The sequence below is a fragment of the Sesamum indicum genome, linkage group LG7 (genome assembly GCF_026168435.1).
Source record: "Sesamum indicum cultivar Baizhima isolate 11 linkage group LG7, ASM2616843v1, whole genome shotgun sequence".
NCBI classification, from domain to species: domain Eukaryota; kingdom Viridiplantae; phylum Streptophyta; class Magnoliopsida; order Lamiales; family Pedaliaceae; genus Sesamum; species Sesamum indicum.
Window position 1 is genome coordinate 6,192,119 of NC_142663.1, and position 18,465 is coordinate 6,210,583.

The following is an 18,465-nucleotide window of genomic DNA, read 5'->3' on the forward strand; positions in this document are numbered from 1 at the left end:
TCCTTTTTTGTTAGGTTTTGTGCGAAAAATATCAGTGTTTTTCATTTAAATATTAATAGAATGGGGTCAAGTGTAAATAAAGAATTTTTGGAGGGGTGTAAGTGTAATTTTAAAATTTTTTGAGAGAAAAATATAGTTTTATATTTTTATAAAAAGTTTAAGTGTAATTAACTCAAAAGTTATTCACAACACTAACAATGAAACCAAATAATTATTTTAGTGCCGATTACGCGAATATTACTTCAAACTTTCTCCATAGTAAATAGTACAGATACGTCGAAACTCATGATAATATTGGAATGATTATATTCACCTCCCTTAAAGTTTACTGTAATTACACATAGACCCGTATAGTTTGAAAAATTATATATACTACACCTGAGGTTTGCTTCCATCTGCTACCCTGAGGTTTGCTTCCATCTACTAAATAAGTTCCTATATTAGTTAAAATTCACTCAATTGACTTATTACTGTTTTATTAGAGGTCAAAAAATCTTTTTATGATCAAATTATCCTCATACATCTTCACTCGTTAATACATGTGAAGAGGTATATCTTGACCGTTACAAGGGTAGTTTAGCCGAATTTTTTTTATCAACAGTAAATCAGTAATAAATTAATTGAGGGTAAGTATTAATTTTTATTTATTTTTATATTAATATCAGTAAATTCAATAAATTTTGGCTAAAAAAGAAATTTATTTATAAGATGGATGCATACTTTAGAGTATTAAATTAATTGTAATTTTTCAAACCAAAGAGAGTCTACATTTAATTTAAGCAATCCTAAGGCAGGAAAGTGTAATTATCCTTAATATATATATATATTCAACAAAGATAACTACAGTCAAGACAGTGAAGAAGATCATAACATTAAAAGAAGAAATAAGAAAAAGTGGATAAAATTGGGCAACTAATTCCAGATAAACAGCGGATTAGGCAATTCATCCACGTACTTCTCCCAACATCATTTTTTCTTACATTCATTTTCATTTTCATTTTCATTTTTCTCGAAATGGGTTTTATTTCAGTTTCTTTTTGCACCAGTGTTTATCAATGAAGGCATCAACCGTGCGCCGGAACTCTTCGCTGCTGAGTCTCTCAATCTCCGACGCGTCCAACCGCTCACCGCAACTCACTGATTTCCGCCGGTTCTGTGTCTCCGATCTCCGGAGCTCCGCCTGCGGCCGTACGCCAATCTCTCGCTTCAGTTTCTCTGACTGTGTCCTCTGGAATTTCCTTATTTGCCTCGTCGCCTTCTCTATCGCTGCCGTCACGTCGTCGCATTGCGAAACCGCTGTCGTCTTCTCCGTGCACACTACCATCTGCTTCTCCTCATCGCCGCCCCCGCTAACGACTTCTGTTGGAGGACTGTAAGCCGTATCCGGCGTCGGAGACGGAGTAGACTCGGGTTGACGAGCGGCCTCGCTGTGTTTAACGTAGTCTTCGTAGAAATCCCCTTCGCCGGAGAGACTCGCGGAGTCATTCTGGCGGCAAAGCACGAACAGCAGGACGATGATGGCGTTTCCAATGAGGAAAACGACATGGTGGTTGAAGAGATAAGCGGAGAACTCAACAAAACACGCCGCCGCTACCCTCAGAACCGCCGGCACACGCGCCGACGACCACGAAATCAGCCCGAAAACCACCACAAGTTCGAAAATCTGCCATAACCTCGCAATTCTGCGAAAGCGATTGAACCTGGCTATAGCCTTTTCCTTCTCAAACTTGACGACATCAAACACTAATTGTGTCTCCATATAAATCCTCAAAAATTTGCAACGGGCTCTCAGACCTTCAACGATCAGGTGAACAATGTTTGCTGTTTTCAAGGTTCCGAGGGAGGCGGGGGCTGCAAGAACGGAAACAGAGCGGCGAAGGGGGAGAGAAAATCAAAGGGAAACGAAACTCCCGGAGAGAAATGGAGAGGAAAAGAGAAAGGAATGGAAAGGCATGTGGAATTTGAAGGTGCAGAGATCATATACATAGACACAAAAAGGGAAATCGAGGAGACCCGAGTGATGGATTGGCGGTTTTTTATTCTTACGTTGTTGGTGTGTGTTTGGAAAGCGTGGGATTTTGGTCGGATTTTGGGGTTGAGTGGGTCTTGTACTGGAGGGTGTGTGCATACTATGGTACCGTTTAAATAGACTGCTGCGAGGGGTGGAAACGGTGAATGATTGCTTTTATTTTTTCAGAATTTAATAATTTTTTTATTTTAAAAAAGTAGGACAGAATAATCTTAAAAGAAAGACTCTTTTGCTAATCTATTTTTTATTTTTTTACACAAATTAGGATTTAATCTAACCAATCACACAACAAGTATGATATAATTGCAATATAATTGGTCATTTTTCTTAAACCGTCATTTAATCATACAGTAAGTGCATTCATTACACTTGTTATATAATTGATTCAGGTGAATTAGAATTTCACTTGATAATCATATAACTCTTTTTTTTTGTTTTATTTTTTATGGGATTTTTCTTTTGAAAAAATGAAAAAAACATAGAGAAATAAGTGCAATGTTTTTTAGAGCTTTTAACATATTCGATTACATAGTTTATATTAGTATAATATAAATAAAAATAAGTTCAAATACCCTAACAAAAATAGTATAGATAATCTACGATCAAGAAGAAGATTTTTGGTCGTCGTTCTTAAGAAGATTATCCGAAACTGCTTCTATCCAACATAAATGCTTATATATATAATAATTGACAATTCAGTTGACTTGACTAGTTTTTCAGTAAAAAAAAAATATGCCAATTGAATTATTCTTGGAAGGTGTGGTTGAGTATAATTCAATGACATGATAAATTTCAATACTTTTTACATTCTTAAAAATATCAATCCTTAACTACTATAAGAATACCAATCATGTTTTAGCTTATTGGTTAAAACTATGATTTTATGAACAAGTTTAAACTTATGAATTTGAGTTTTATTAGACGTATGGGTATTTATCTCGTCTTAAAGTGAGTGTTTGTCCAATTTTTTGTGATGGGAGTGTTTGTTTCACTTTACGTGAGGTAATGTAATTTAGATATTGTTCTTAGTTATATTGAGGTATTGGTTGAGCCGATATATTGTTTTATTTATCAAGATATTGATATAATTGGTAATTATGTATGTAACTGCCACTCAAAAAAAAATTAAAAAATGAAATTTTGATAAATCACATCAGTACCGAGACTGAGATGGTGTTTGAGGTGAATATATATATATATATATATAAGCTCTTTTAAATATCTTATAAAATATTTGCAAGTGTATAAGATACTACAAAATATTTAGTAATTTTGTTTACAAAAATATCTTATAAGGTCTAAAAATACGATAGGAGTTTATAAGCTCTTCAAAAAAAATAACGGCAATTTATTTTTGAAATCTCAACAAATTCTTGTGAATTAATTATAAATTTATCATTACTAAAATCTTATAACTTGTATAATTTTATTTGATCAAAACCCTTTATGAACTTACTTTTAGAGCAAGATCTGACATCTTATAAGTTATAAAAACATTTTATGAGAGATCTTTTAAATAAGTTTAGCAAAACGTTGTCTTAATTTTAGTCGTGAAACACATAATAATCTTTAGGTGAATTATACTTAGACCTCTTCTAAAAATGTAAAATTACACTTCTCCGAGAATAGTCTTAAATTATACACACTTCATTTGAAATTTTCTTATTTACACCTGATCCATTTCCTTTAAGATTTAAACGAAAAATGCTAAGATCAACAAAAATAATTATATAAATTTTTAGTTTTACCCCTTATTTAACATTTTCATCGTATATATTTTTGTATGTACAAGGGGATGAATGTAATATTCATATAAATGGAGTGAGGTCGACATTATTACATTTTTCTTATTATATAAGTACAAAATTATTACATGAAAATATTAAGGGTAAATGACAGCTACCTCTCCTAAGGTTTAGCATCATTATAAATACCTTCTCGTTATTTAAAAAATTATAAATATCACCCAAATTTTAACATCCTTCTAACAACGAACCATTTTTTTTGGGTTTTCATCCAATTTTTATAGTGAATTGTCCAAAATACTCTTTTGAATTGTGAACTATAATTTCATATACTTTTTAGAATTTTATAACATATTCAAATAATATTGTCAATGAATTATTTATTTTACCCACACTCAATTTTGTTTGTATATTTTCAAATATTTTATTTTTTTTTAAAAAAAAGTAAAAGCCGATGTAAAATAGTAACTTTTACATCATTATCTAAGGACCATAATTATTTTTCATTTGATGGGGATATTTATAAATTTTCAAACAACAAGGGAGTGTTACAAATTTTTTAAATAATGAGGGGTATTCGTAATTGCACCAACCCCTAAAGGAGATGGTTGTAATTTATCCAAATATAAAATGAGGGGTATAATTATAAATTTATATACTTTTTATGCTGATGTGAGTATTTTCCGTTAAAATTCTAACGAAATACGGGACCAAGTGTAAATGGTGAGTTTTCAAATGGGGTGTAAATATACGTTTAAATTCTTTTTGAAAGAAAATATAATTTCACACTTTCAGATAGGTCCTAACGTAACTAACTCTATTTATAAATTAAAGTTTTATGTCCTAAAATTAAGTTAAAATATATTTTAATTTTAAGCAAGCTCTTAATTCTTGTAAGAATGTCAAAGTTAGTAGTTAGCAGTTAGCAGAGCTGCAAGACTGCAGTTTGAAGAAAACCGCGAGCGTGGTGTTGCAGAGGGTTAGGCCTGTGCCGCGTCCTACACTAGTCTGGTACGCTTCTTTAAATTTCACCTGTACTTTTTTTTGTTTTTTTTAATAATCATATTTACTCTTTGAACTATAATTTAATTATAAAACCTATCCTTATTCTTTTATTTAATTACAGAAATTATTCTTAACAGTCAAATAGGTAGTGTAGTTTGTGTAATAATGTTGATATTTTTTAAGACAAAAAAAAACTGAGGTAGTTTATGTAAAGGTGTTGACATTTTTTATAGGTATATGTGAATTATCCAAATAATATGAGTAGTTTGCGTAAGCAAACCATAAAATTATTCGTATTTTTTTAAATTCTTTTTAGACTTGAAAACCGAAAGTAAATATAATTTTTTAATTAATAAAAGAATAATAAAAATATAAAAATATTAAATTACTCGATCTCAATGAGTGATTGACTTAAAGGAACCCATTCCAGCTCGATTGAATGATTAATACAAACTTCATAAAAGTCCAAACAAGTATAAATAATAACGTGTTTAAAGAAATATTATTCAGCACATCGAGATATATGATACATTATATATAATCAGACTTCCTCTAAAATTGTTACATTATATTTTTTCGTAAAAGAGTTTACACTTAAACTCCCTCTAAAAATTCTCAATTTACACCTGACTCCCTTTTACGGTTTGGACAAAAATGTTGATATAAACAAAAAAGTATTATATAAAATTTGAATTTCGCCCCTAATTTAATATATTAATGCATATTTTTGTACTTATAAAGGGATAAATATAATAGATACATATATATATATATAGAAAATGAGATTAATATTATTACATCTTTTTCTCCGTAAGTATAAGGGATAAAATTAAAAAAAAAAGCTTTTTTTCTCTTTTTTAACTTTTTGCTAATGTCAGCATCTTGAATTCAAATTCTAATAAAATTGATTAAGTGTAAACAGTGAATTTTTAAAAAGGGTGTAAGTATAATATAAAATTTTTTTTAATGAAAAGTATAATTTTCTATTTTTAGAGAAAATTTTAGTATAATTAAACTTTATTTATATTTAAGTGAAAATCAATTTTGATCTTCGTTTTAAAAAAAAAACAAATAAATAATATTAATAAACAAGAATTTGATCACTTGAGTAGCCCAAAGGTTATTGTGGACTCTACACAAAAGGCAAATTTTAGAATTGGAACAAAATTTAATTTGTGATCGTGTATACGTATCATTGAACGTATGAATATTTGTCTTATTTTATATCAATATCTTAAGTAATACTTCAGTTCAATAGATATATATCTTAAAATAAGATAAATATCCATATGTTTGGTGGGACCCCAACTTATAATTTTGAACTTATTTATAGTTGTTTAATTAATTGTTTATAGGATTTGAATCTTAAACTTAACTACTAAATTAAGACATCATTGATTATTGTTCCCTCATTTGCAATCACCAAAAGACACGCAGAAATGATTACACCAAAGCGTCGTGGGAAAATACAATCATGATTGTTTGATTATGGTTTAAGACATTAATTTCTTCCTCCAAGTAAGGGAAATTACCTATCATTCATCGAATCAAGGAATCTTATTAGATAACGACATTATTGTCTTTTCTCATTCATATATATATATATATATATTATGTGGTAAAATTAAAATTTTACTATTTGAATGTATGAATTTGGGGCAAAAAGTTATAGAGAAAAGGTGAGGAATTTAGCTAAATTACATATAAAATTTAAATATATATATATTAAATTTATTCAATTGAGGCGGATCCTCATAGACTCGAAACCCTCTTCGGATTCGAGCTAATTTTAAATTTTAGAATTTACTATTTTTCTATCTTTATTTTGTAGACTTGAATTTACCCCATTGGAGAAGTCGAGAAGGGTCTTTTCGAAGGTCAGATTTTAATTGCACCCTTAAGTATTATGGCTCATAAATCAACTAGAGTATAAAAATTGACGAAGTTGGGGTCCCATGAGCTCGAATCTTACTTTATGTGTGGGATCTTATTTCTTTTTTAATAGTAGGTGGTGATTCTATTGTAATAGTAAGCGTTGATTTGATTTAATATTTTTGATATTATTAATCATAGTATGACTGTTGTAATGGTTTATTCGATATTGATATCTGACAGGAATGACTGCGATCAATTTATTTCAATAAATAATAATTCATTATTCTTACTTCAAAAATCAATTAGAAAACAAGACTTGGTGTCAAAGTGTGATTGGGAGATATTTTTAAATGTATAAAATTACCAAACTTACAGTCTAATAACACCCAAAAGAATCATTTAGGCATAGTGTTTTTGTGTAATAATTTGATTAGACATGCATGGCTCCAAAAGTCATGTCCAAAAGTCCACCCTCAAATATGTCTGAATTTCGTCGTCAACAATAAGAAAGGAGGTAGAGTGTAGAATTAAGAAAGGAGTAAAATAGGAATTGTTGGGTAATTGGACATTTTGTTGAACGCAAATGTAAGAAATTCTATTACTCAAATTAAGGTTTGCATCAGTTATATGATAAGTGTATTATTTATTATACAATTAATTTAAATTCATAAAAATTCAATGTGAATTAAAATTTCTCCTTTACTGTAATTAAAAGGCTAAAAACCTAGCTTGCTTAGTTAAGTTGAAGCCTTATAATCTTAAATATGGATTCGAGTCCCACTAATGTATGTGTATTAATTTATTTTAATAGCGGTTTTTCTATTTATAATAATAATTATTGATTGATTATACATATTTGATACTGATAATTAATATATATTGATTGTTAATTGTTTTAAATTCATAATTTAATTGTACCCAATTCGTTGGAGGGAAAAAAAAAAAAGGCAAATTATGATTTTATTTTGTTAAATATATGAATATTTACTTGAGGTTTATGCTACTTTTTTTTTTATCAATATTTGTCATTTAAATTATTGAATAATATATCAAATTATTAATTTAATATTTTCATGTACGCGTAATTGTTGTTTTTGTTAGAGAAAGAATGTGAACTTGAAGATCTTATTTTGTTTCATTATCATAACATATATATATTAACAATATATGAAAAACTATATAAGCTTATTTATTAAAATAAATAAATAATATAACACAAATAATATTATTTTTTCAATCATAACAAAAATATAGCAAGTCGTGGATCATATTTTTGATTTTTTTTTTTTAATTTTTCTATTGGAGTCATGGACCTCATCCACGACTCTTGGAATCATGGACTTCATCCACAAGTTGGAGTTGTGGATGATGCCCACTATTAACAAAATGTTAGTTTCTTTTTCTTTTTATATAAATTTATTAATATTATAATTGTTAATTACTAATTATATACTTAAATATTTTATTAATTATATTTAATAATACATTTAATAATATATTAATTAAAAAATACAATTAACCATTACAATATTATTTATCGTCTATGTTTCTACACTGACTCATTAATTTGTCTTGTAGTCATCCACGACTTGCTATTTTTAATATTATTTGGCTTCGATCAGGATGAATATAAACATGAAAAGTAGTCTTGTGAACTAGCTCAAATTTTGAGACATCACAATAATACTGCAAATTCTAACAACACTGTGTTGTACTATAATTGATTTGGTTGTGTAGGAAAATTATTGCTCAAATCGAATTTAGTCGAATATGCATCAATTATATGATAAATATAATACACTTATCATATTATAAATATTTAATTTAAAAAATATAAATATATATATTGTACTTATTCTGTAATTAATTTGATTTAATCAAAATTGATTTTGATAAAAAATTTTGTAAACGGTGCAGCTCTTCTTGATCTGCCCGAACGTGAACGTCAAGAACTCTGCCCTCAATTATTTGCATGCAAAAAGAGTCACGAATTTTCGTTGAAAAAGATAGCAAAAATCAAAACCAATAATTTAAAAAAAAAAACAGAAAAATAATTCAAAAGACAAGACCGTGACCTCGTGTGGCCGAGCCAAATTTAGCATGAACACACACATATACACACACAAGTCACGTGCAACTTTTTGTTGCCCCGTCAAACAGGGGAGAGGGGCGTTCCGATCACGTGCCTTGGTTCCTTGTACCTACTGTAACCAAAAATACTTGACCGAATAAAATTGTACTCTGTAACTAATTATTTATTTTCACTTGTTCAAAAAGAATTCGAAAAGGGAATTAAATTTCTTTTCCTATTTTCCTTTTTTCACGCCAACTTATTCACTGATAACGGTATCTACTGATCGACACAATTGAGGTTCCATAATTAAAATTTTATGGATTCGAGTTTTTATTAATATGTGCATATTAATATACTTTAATAATAATAATAATTTTTTAATTATATATTTGATATTAATAATTAAACTATATTAATAATCGACATATGTTGGTTAATATTTGATGTAATTATAATCGATTTATGAGAGGAAAGAAAAAACTTTACAAAAAGATGAGAAAAAGAATTATAGGGACCGTTTGGACACGCGTTTGTATTGGGTTTCATTAAGTTAAAAGCAAAAAGTTTTCCGGGTGGATCACGGTTGCTCTTCGCTTTTTTACCCCCCCAGGAAGGTGGAAAGTTGAAATTCATGTTTAATTTCAAGATGCATTTTTCCTTGTTTTATGTGGGTAGATTATATCTGATGATGTAGAAATTGATTTTAGACCCTATGACATTTAGTATTTCTGAGTTTTGCTTTTGTTTAATAAATAAGTTCTTCCAATAGTCAAATTTCATCGAATTTGCTGATATTAAAAAAAAAAAAGTTCACACCTTCGTTTGGTTTATTGTTGATTTGTTGCAGGTTAAATAAATATTTTTACAATCAAATTTCTCAAATCACAGGAGATTTACATGTAATGACACCGAACCTCAAGGAAGGAAGTGTAATTATCCCTTATTTTTATTCAGTTTTTTTTTTATTATTAAGAAAAAGAACTCTAAATTATCATCATCCAATCAATTATTTGATTTGAGCGTCAGGATGAAGAAGGGCTTTGTGAGGGACAACCCTAGCTACTCCGGCCTTGTGTTTTAGGTTGTTCAAATGAAGGTCGAAGCTATCGTGGGGGAACGATCAGGCAACCTGATCAGCCCCAAAGAAAATGAAGTAAAATTTTGTAATACAAGAAATATGCACAATAGAGTGTAGAAACGACAATGAGATAGGTCCAACTTAAGTTTGATCAGATCCCAAATTCATTTAGATTCAGAATTCAACGACAATCTTATGCTATAAACCTTAACAATTAGAACTTAGCAGAAAGGGCCCTGATAACCGTACTCGCTTGCGTAAACAATATTCAATTATATTAACAATATCGGAGGATCTTCTTTAGCAGTTGATTCCTCTTTTTAAGGAGGAAAGATTTGGAAGGAGGGGAAATTTTCGGACTCGACTTGGCTAATCCTGAACTAATCACATGACAAGTGTATTACGATCAATCACAGAAAAGGTGTGTCATACTTGCTCTATAATTGAATTGATTGGGTCGAACCAGGTCGAGTAAGAATTTTCGTAAAAGGAGATGGAGGGGCGAGATGTGCTAATGTTTGGGTTAAGTAAAATTAATTAAAGGAGGTTTAGTGCACAAGTCCATAGTTTCGGCCATAAGGATGATGAAAGAGTGATTGAGATTAGGTGTAAAGATGATTTAAGTTGTCAAAGAGTAAATCTGAATTTGGAGAAGAGAAATTAAAGAGAACCCACCACCAAATCTACCACAATAATTACCCTTTTTCTACAATACTGTGTTTAGTTCTGATGGTGCTTCTTGAAATCATTTTGCTGCCCACTTTAGCCTCTTTTCCTGCAGCCACCCCCCATCAAATCACACATTTCAGGGTATATTTATGAAATGTTACAAAATCAATTTAGTCCAACACTTTCAAATCACACATTTTAGGGTATATTCCTGATTTATTGACATTCATTTACCCAAAAGAAGAAATATCTATTTATATGATTAAAATTTTAATAGTTTGATATCATTTTTTGTCATTATGATAATATTAACAACTTATTATGCCCAATACGCTAATATTTTATATATTATGACGTCTTATTCATCCAAATACTTTGGCTGGAAACTTATCTTTAAAATAAAATTTTAATATCTTTAATTATCGTATATGGAATGTTTCAAGTGAACTTAGCCAAAATACTCTCTAATTATACGTACAAATATCGAATAACAAAAATTATCTAGTGTAATCCATACAATATGACGTTCTCACACAATTCATGTAAGGAAAAACAAAAAGAATATAAGATGAATATGTGTACGATTTACATGTTACAAGCTCAGCTCTAATTAATTCAACTCAGAAACGAAAATTTAATATAGAATTTTTCTTGAAAAATAATAAGTAGAGGAGCTTAGGATACTTTGTGAATGAGAAACAAAGACATCCTTAAAAATTTGAAGTTAATGAAAGAATAGTAAAGACAACTGGAAACAATAGTAGTCATGCCCAAAGCTCTCCTTTCCTGAGACATCTCATAGTGAAAGTTGCAAAAAATTAATGAAAAAGCAAAAGGGGGGGTGAGGGGTACCCCTCTTACATTCATTTTTAAATGCTTCAATTTCCTTATCTAATGCTGTCTGAAATTGTGCTTCACTCCTTTTTTGACTTTGTGAACCCCTTTTTTCACTATATTATTACAGGATATTTTCATAAAGAACCACTCCTATGGATAGAAATTTGGATAAATTCTAATTGTTGTCCCACTAGAGTACTAATCTCATCTCACACAACTACAAGTCTACAACCACCCCCTCCCCACTCTCTCTATATATACAAAAATATTAATCATGTAGTCATAATTAATAATGATAGGGATATTCTGAAAAATAATTATTATTAACTGTCAAGATTGAAAAATCATAATTTTAACGCAGATAGTTTAATAAATTTTTAAAATACCCTTCAAACACGTGGTCAAAATCAACCAAATGAATTAGAGATGTGAGCAGAAATATCGTATGCGTTATTCTATAACTTAGAACTAGCTTCGAGGAACTTTGGAAGGAGAAACAAAAAGAAAGAAGCATTTCAAAAACATTCTCCGAATCGAATATAGTTTACGTGCCGTGGGGCAGCCCAAATTTTCTTACAAATTGATTTTTGCTATACGAAAATCAACAAGATGAATTAGAGATATGAGCAGAAGCATCATATGCCTTGCCCCACCACTTGGAGCTAGCTTCGGGGGACTTTGGCGGGAGAAACAGAAAGAAAGAAAGTATTTGAAAAGTATACTTTGAATCGAATACAGTTTTACGTGTCGTAGACCGATTCATATTTTCTTATAAATTGTTTTTTGCTATGTGAATCTAATTAATACATGGATTGCAATTTTTGTGAATCCTTTGGTGGTAAGAAACGGAAAAATCGCGCCTTAATTTCCGTTTCTTGGAGGGTTTACTACTTTTTAATTAAAAGTTGAAGAACAATATTCCATTTTTAGGTAGTGATCATGAAACCCTTTTTTTCTTTTGTACTTTTTTTTTTTTTTTCTTTCTCAATATTCCTTGCAGCTGAATAATGCTGCTAACTTTTTGGTGCGAGTGCGACATTAATTGCCAGTTTTCTACGAGAAGTTGTCTTCTGATTTGATGTCCAAGAGTCTATATATGGTCCCTGTGATTGAACTCAAATGCATTACGTTTCATTCTTTTTCATTAATTTAAAAATGTTCTCTTCTGCAAAAGAATAAAAAATGTTCAGACATTATTTAATTTTCGTATAATTCTTATTTACAAATCAACGACGCAGTGAGTGCAATATAATTATTATTTGATTGATGATTATCTTTGAATTATATATCAATTAATAATCACATGATAAATATATTATATTTATTTTAAATTTATTTAGGGATTAACAAGGTCTAATCTAATCTAGGATTTCCGACCAATTCCTTATGTCTTATCCTATATTTTGACTTATATGAGGTGGAAGATCAAGATTTTGGTAGTAACAAGTTGGTTGATGAATTTAGAACCATCTACGGATGACAACGGGGGCGAGTTTGGAACGAGTTCGCCAAAATTCAAGAAAAGCCTCGTCGAGAAATTTTTGGACTCAAATCTAACTCGGATCCGATATCCATTGGGTTGGACTAGATAGATCTGATTAATATTTTTGAAATATTAAAAAAAAAAAATAGTGACACTCCCATAACTTTATAGATATGGGATAATATAATTATTGAAAGGTTAATTTTCTTTTGTAAATTTATATGTGCATTATTTAGGCATTGAAATATTAAATATCTTAAACTATGTATTATTTATATAAAAATTAAAACGTTTAGTACGCACATTAGTTTATGTGTTACTAAATTTTCTACAACGTACATTAATTTATTAATACTCTTTATTTATTTTTTTCAAAGTTTGGTAAAGTTTTTTTTAGACTTGTTATTATCTAAATTTATTATCGTAAACTTATTAGTCAAATTATTATTTAAGTTCATTATATAGTCTTCTTTTTCAGCCATAAATTTTTTTGTGATTTAATTTATTTATTTCATAAACATGCATAAATTTAACTAATTATTAAAAAAAACACCTCAATTCCTTAAAAAAATATGTAGGCAGAATCAGGTCTGTTCAGGGAACTCAACCGAGCCAACTATGGGCATAAATCTATATATTAAAATAAACCCAATTAGAGTTCATTTAAAGACGTAAGACCACACCATTACCAATCAGAAATAATACTGGACCAATTCTGAACTGGGCTTTTTCGGCTAGTTCGTGTCAGTCCTAGTCTAACCCGACCCGCTGTACATTACGGATAATGGGGTCCATCATCTAACTACTAGATATTAAGATTTATGCCCATTGGGCTAGGCCCAAAATGGGCGGCGTAACGTCATGTAAGTGTGGACGAGTATCTTGGTTTGGCTAGGCTCAAAGAGTATACAGGCCTGCAAAATTGGCCCAAAAACAAGAAACCAAGCACTAGAGCATATTCAAAGAGTATCTTTTTCCAATCTAAGGTAACAAAGGAGAATTATGACAGAAGACATGTTAACTGAATCAAGTTCCCACGAATACATACCGGGTAATGAATTTCAACCTAAACCAATGCATTCTGTAAGAGCATCAAGAGCTTTCACTTCTTCATTGCGTCGATCGCAGCTTTTTTCCTGTCACAACGACGATTGCATTAGAAGCTAGAGCAAGGTCTCAAGACAAGGGAGTTACGACCAATGCAACAAGCGTACAAGACCCTGAAAATATATTCAATGAAATGTGGCTCAGACAGCACAGTAAAAGCTAGGGTACCGGAAATGATTCCAACGGCTTTGTCCAAAATCATGGAAGTTCTAGCAATGCCAGTTGCCTTGCTTTTCCATTTACCTGCCTCTGCTAGCAGCCAAATATTACATCTTGCAAATCATTGCTAAGATATAAAATGACTGCAATGTGGATATCATAACTAATGATTCGTCGTTTTCTGTCATGGGACATTCCCTCATCTCATCCAAGTGGAGAATATAGTGTTCGATAATCTAATCCAAAGCTTTCCACCCCAGCTACCAGAATTAGGCTAACTTCAACCAGACCTCAACTTGTTCAGATAATAAGTGGCCTGCTGACTTGAAAGTTAAAACTCAACATGCTGATGTGAAACATACCAATCACGTTCACTTACTGATGAAAACAGATGCAAATCCTCAAAATTCTATACATATACCATGTTAAAGTCGAACGATTACTAATTTACTCGTTCCATTTGAGGGCAAAAGGTGTAACTTCTAACATATGCATGTGGATAATCTAAATCACAGAAAATAACAGTACACTAATTCGTTTTAAGTGTTCATAAATCCAACTCAGTCGACTACATACATTGTTTATTGCATACTGGAATTATGATCTACAGATGATTACGCATATTGCTGCAGGGAGAAGATGCATAGAGAAGAGAAATTCTTATCTTTGCCAAACTAGCAGCAGATTACACATCCAATTTCTGCTCATCAATCACTGCACAAAGACAAACCGAAAACATTACCAGTAATCAAAGCAACTGAAAAAAATAAGACATCTATTATTTTCAATTTTGAAAAGAAATTTGTCTGAATAAAATCTGCAGCCAAGTGAAAACCACTGGTCTAGAAACCTGAATTCAACTCAATTTTGAAGAAACTCCCCGGCATTGTCAAATCTACATCCACAAGAAACACTCTACACAAGCTGTAAATGGAAAAAGTATCCAGACAAATTCAACAAATGGAGAATCAAGAAATCACTTCTCATTACAGTGAAACGAATCCAAAGTACCAATTCACCAACCACTACACTTCATATCCCAAGAACAAAAATAAGACAATTACAGCCCAACAAGAGAAGAAAACTTCAATCTTTGAACTACTTCTTTTTGCCTTTTCCAGATTTTCTCTTAGGAGGAAGCACAATCTCTCCTTTGAGCACCGGAATTTCCATAAATTGATCAAGCCCACTAAATTTCTTTCGGAACTTTTCAACTTGGTCGGCATCGATAAGAAGTTGAGTGCGGCTACCCAGGTAAAAGGGGTGGTTGCCGGACCACACATCAACCACATACTCTTTCTTGGTTCCACCGGTAGTCATCACCAGCTCCCCGTTGCAGTACACTTTCGCATCCTCGTAGAACTCAGGGTGAATGTCCTTCTTCCGGCAGCTCCACCGCATCTGATTGCCGCCCACTACTCCCTTCACCTGTGAATTCCAAGAAAAAACAAAAATTGTTGAGAATAAGTCACTAAATTGATTTTCCAAGATGGGTTTTTTTTTGTAATTAATATAAATTTACCTTGTTGTTGAGGGAGAGTGAAGGGGATAGGTTCTTGTGGAGGAATGTGTTGGATAGAGTGAGCACCATTTCTCTTGGTTCTTTGGGGAAGACGAGAGATAGGCTATTTTTGAGTGAATGTTTATGGATAGGAATTTTAGTGGTGCTGATATTACAGAAATATCCTTCTCTCCCTCCGGCATATACCTTTATTTCCTCCTCTTTTTTTTTTTGAATTTTTTATTTTTAAATCACATCCATCTTCCCGAAGATTTGCAATTATCGATACTACTTTATTATTTAAAAAATTATCAATAATCTTCTAATTTTGATAATCGTATAATAATTAGCCCAATCTATTATGTTTTTAATTATTTTTTTACGATAAACTAATCAAAACGCCCTTATAGATTAAGATTAATAATTTTATTATTTTTAAATTTTTTTAATGAATTGAGTGGGTAACTTTATATAAGTTTTTTATCCGTCCCGTCTAATATCCTTTACAAATTTTTAATTTTTGTTTAAAAAATACAGTAACGGCAAAATTAACAATTTTGTACATTTATTTAAAAATTACATAATTTTATCAAATATCATGAGAATATTTATAATTTTTCAACCGATAAGAGAGTATTTATTATTATGCCAAACCTCAATGATAGTCGTTGTAATTATTTTTTTCTTTTACCTATCTTTCTTTCTTACTTTGGGTTGAATAAAATAGTAATTATGGTTACCACCCTTTTAAGTATATCTAATATTGTAAACTCCATAATATTTATAAAGTATCCAAAAAAATTCAACTGACTTAACATCGATGGTAAAATTGTTATAAAATATCACCCATTGATGTGGTATTTACGACTGTTAGAAAAAATCATTGAAAATTTCCAAATACGTTTAACATTGTAGGTTTAGTTTTTAAGTTGAGATTTTAAATTTATTAATTTGATTTGTTACTCATTTTAGTAAAAACTAAAATAAGTAATAAATCGAAAACAATAAATTTAAAATAAACTACAATTAAACTCTTGAAAGGAAAGATCTATGCTATATTATTTTTCAGTACATTTTATTTTATTTTTTAATATAATTTTTTTTTGTTACAAGCGTATATAACAACTTAAACATTATATAAGCATAATTTAAACGGATATTTTCAATAGTCATAAAGACCACATCAGCTCAAGTCTAATAATTTTACTAACTGTATTAAGTTAGTTGGATCTTTTTGGTATGTTTTAAGTATTATTGGGGTACTTTCAACATTGAATATATTTCGAGGATTGTAAATATAATTAATCATTGAATAAAGTACCTGTTAATGATTGATGTTAGAATTGATAATCGGATAAATTACGTCAACACCTCCTAAAACTAAGTCTAATTATTCTCTTATTTTTTTGTAAAATTATAGACAGGCTTCTCGAGGGTATAAATGTAATTTATTATAAATTTTGGCTCTCTGAAAGACTCAATATATAAATCATATAATATTATGGAGTATATATTTTTTAATTTTATTAAAAAATTAATTATGATTTTAACCTTATAAATGATCAATGTAATTTACATTGAATAATATTATAATGATGGCCGAACAAAGGTAAACATGCATGAGTTCTATTATGGAGCCAAGTAATTGAAAAGTAAAGAATAAAGAGAGAGAATGGCTCTAATATTTTTGTAAACTCGAAATATAAAGTAAAAAATAGTTTATTATTAAATTATTTTTAATAGAATTACTTTTTTTTAAAAAAAAAAACTCCTAATTTTAGGTTAGGAAAAATAGATTTGAAATTGGCTAAAATTTATATAGGCTCAAAGCCCATGACTCAAGCTAAAAAATACCCTATCATGCTAGTAATAATCTGAAAAATTATCAAACCAAAAAGACAACTATATTCAAATTGTGGTCGAAAACGATGGAATTTTGTGGCAAATGACGGCCCCTCCTCATGACGAAACAGTGGGTGGCTCGTCCCGTAACTCCAATCTAATAAAAAGTTATGGTCGTTTAAAGTTTCACAATCAAATTATATAACCATAACACTAAATCTTCAAGTTACACGTATTCAATCGCTTCAAAAATACATTCACATTTTGTTCTACATCGCTCTATTTCAAGTAATTCTCAATCGTTTCATATTCTATGGTTTAGTAAGCCAACTACAATGGATACGTATTTGCCAACTATTGATTACTTACTCGTTGAGTTCCATTATTTTATGTAATTACTAAAAATATATAAATACCTCAAAATTGATTATCCTTTTGGAATTAACATGCAATTGGAACTCATGTTTGTACTCATAAACTTCCTCCAATAACAAAACCATACTATTATCAAATCTTTATAAATTTTCAATTATAAAGTACTCAGCAAAATATCTCAAATACATACATCAACGGTGATTAATTGAAAATAAGTATTTACAAAGGTCCATCATAACTTAATAATTATGGACAAATTATATCGATATTTCTTAAAATTAGGGGTAATAATATAATTTTTTTTTTTTTGTAAAATTATGAGTATACCTCTTAAAGTTATAAGTATAAGGAATAGTTATATCCACACACCTCTAATCTATGGTCTACTTACACAAACTATTATTTCTTAAAAAAAAAAATTACACACCCACCAAAGAGCAACATCATTTTCACTAACATTTTTATTTTTTAAAAAATTACACAAACACCCCTAAAAATGTTAACAACATTATACAAACTACCCATGCTTTTTGATTGTTTGGGGTGATTTATGTAGTTAAGTATAAAGACAAAAATAATTTGTATAAATAGACTATAAATCAAGGACTGTAAATGTGAACTATACCAATACCTCTTCGAAGAAAAAAGCATTCATGAACATCCCTTGATATACGTTGCATCAATAT

The 18,465-nt window shown here is 30.0% G+C and overlaps 2 protein-coding genes across 2 annotated transcripts; both read right to left on the reverse strand.

Moving 5' to 3' along the window:
• Window positions 1–804: 804 nt before the first annotated feature.
• On the reverse strand, window positions 805–2,120 carry LOC105166116 (uncharacterized). Its single transcript, XM_011085354.3, has one exon. It carries the CDS (start codon window positions 1,757–1,759, stop codon window positions 1,022–1,024), a length of 738 nt encoding a protein of 245 aa, XP_011083656.1. The 5' UTR covers window positions 1,760–2,120; the 3' UTR covers window positions 805–1,021.
• Window positions 2,121–15,022: 12,902 nt separating this feature from the next.
• On the reverse strand, window positions 15,023–15,739 carry EMB2184 (Ribosomal protein L31). The gene is made up of 2 exons (XM_011085355.3): window positions 15,584–15,739; window positions 15,023–15,489 (listed from the first exon to the last, which is right to left on the reverse strand). The coding sequence occupies exons 1-2, from the start codon at window positions 15,650–15,652 to the stop codon at window positions 15,160–15,162; spliced, it is 399 nt and encodes a 132-aa protein (XP_011083657.1). The 5' UTR covers window positions 15,653–15,739; the 3' UTR covers window positions 15,023–15,159.
• Window positions 15,740–18,465: the final 2,726 nt, after the last annotated feature.

Excerpts from the sequence above, each read along its gene's own strand:
- LOC105166116 (XM_011085354.3), bottom strand. The coding sequence starts at position 1,759 with ATGGAGACACAATTAGTGTTTGATGTCGTCAAGTTTGAGAAGGAAAAG.
- EMB2184 (XM_011085355.3), bottom strand. The coding sequence starts at position 15,652 with ATGGTGCTCACTCTATCCAACACATTCCTCCACAAGAACCTATCCCCT. Across the intron at positions 15,490-15,583 it reads CACTCTCCCTCAACAACAAG|GTGAAGGGAGTAGTGGGCGG; the intron begins GTAAATTTATAT and ends TGGAATTCACAG.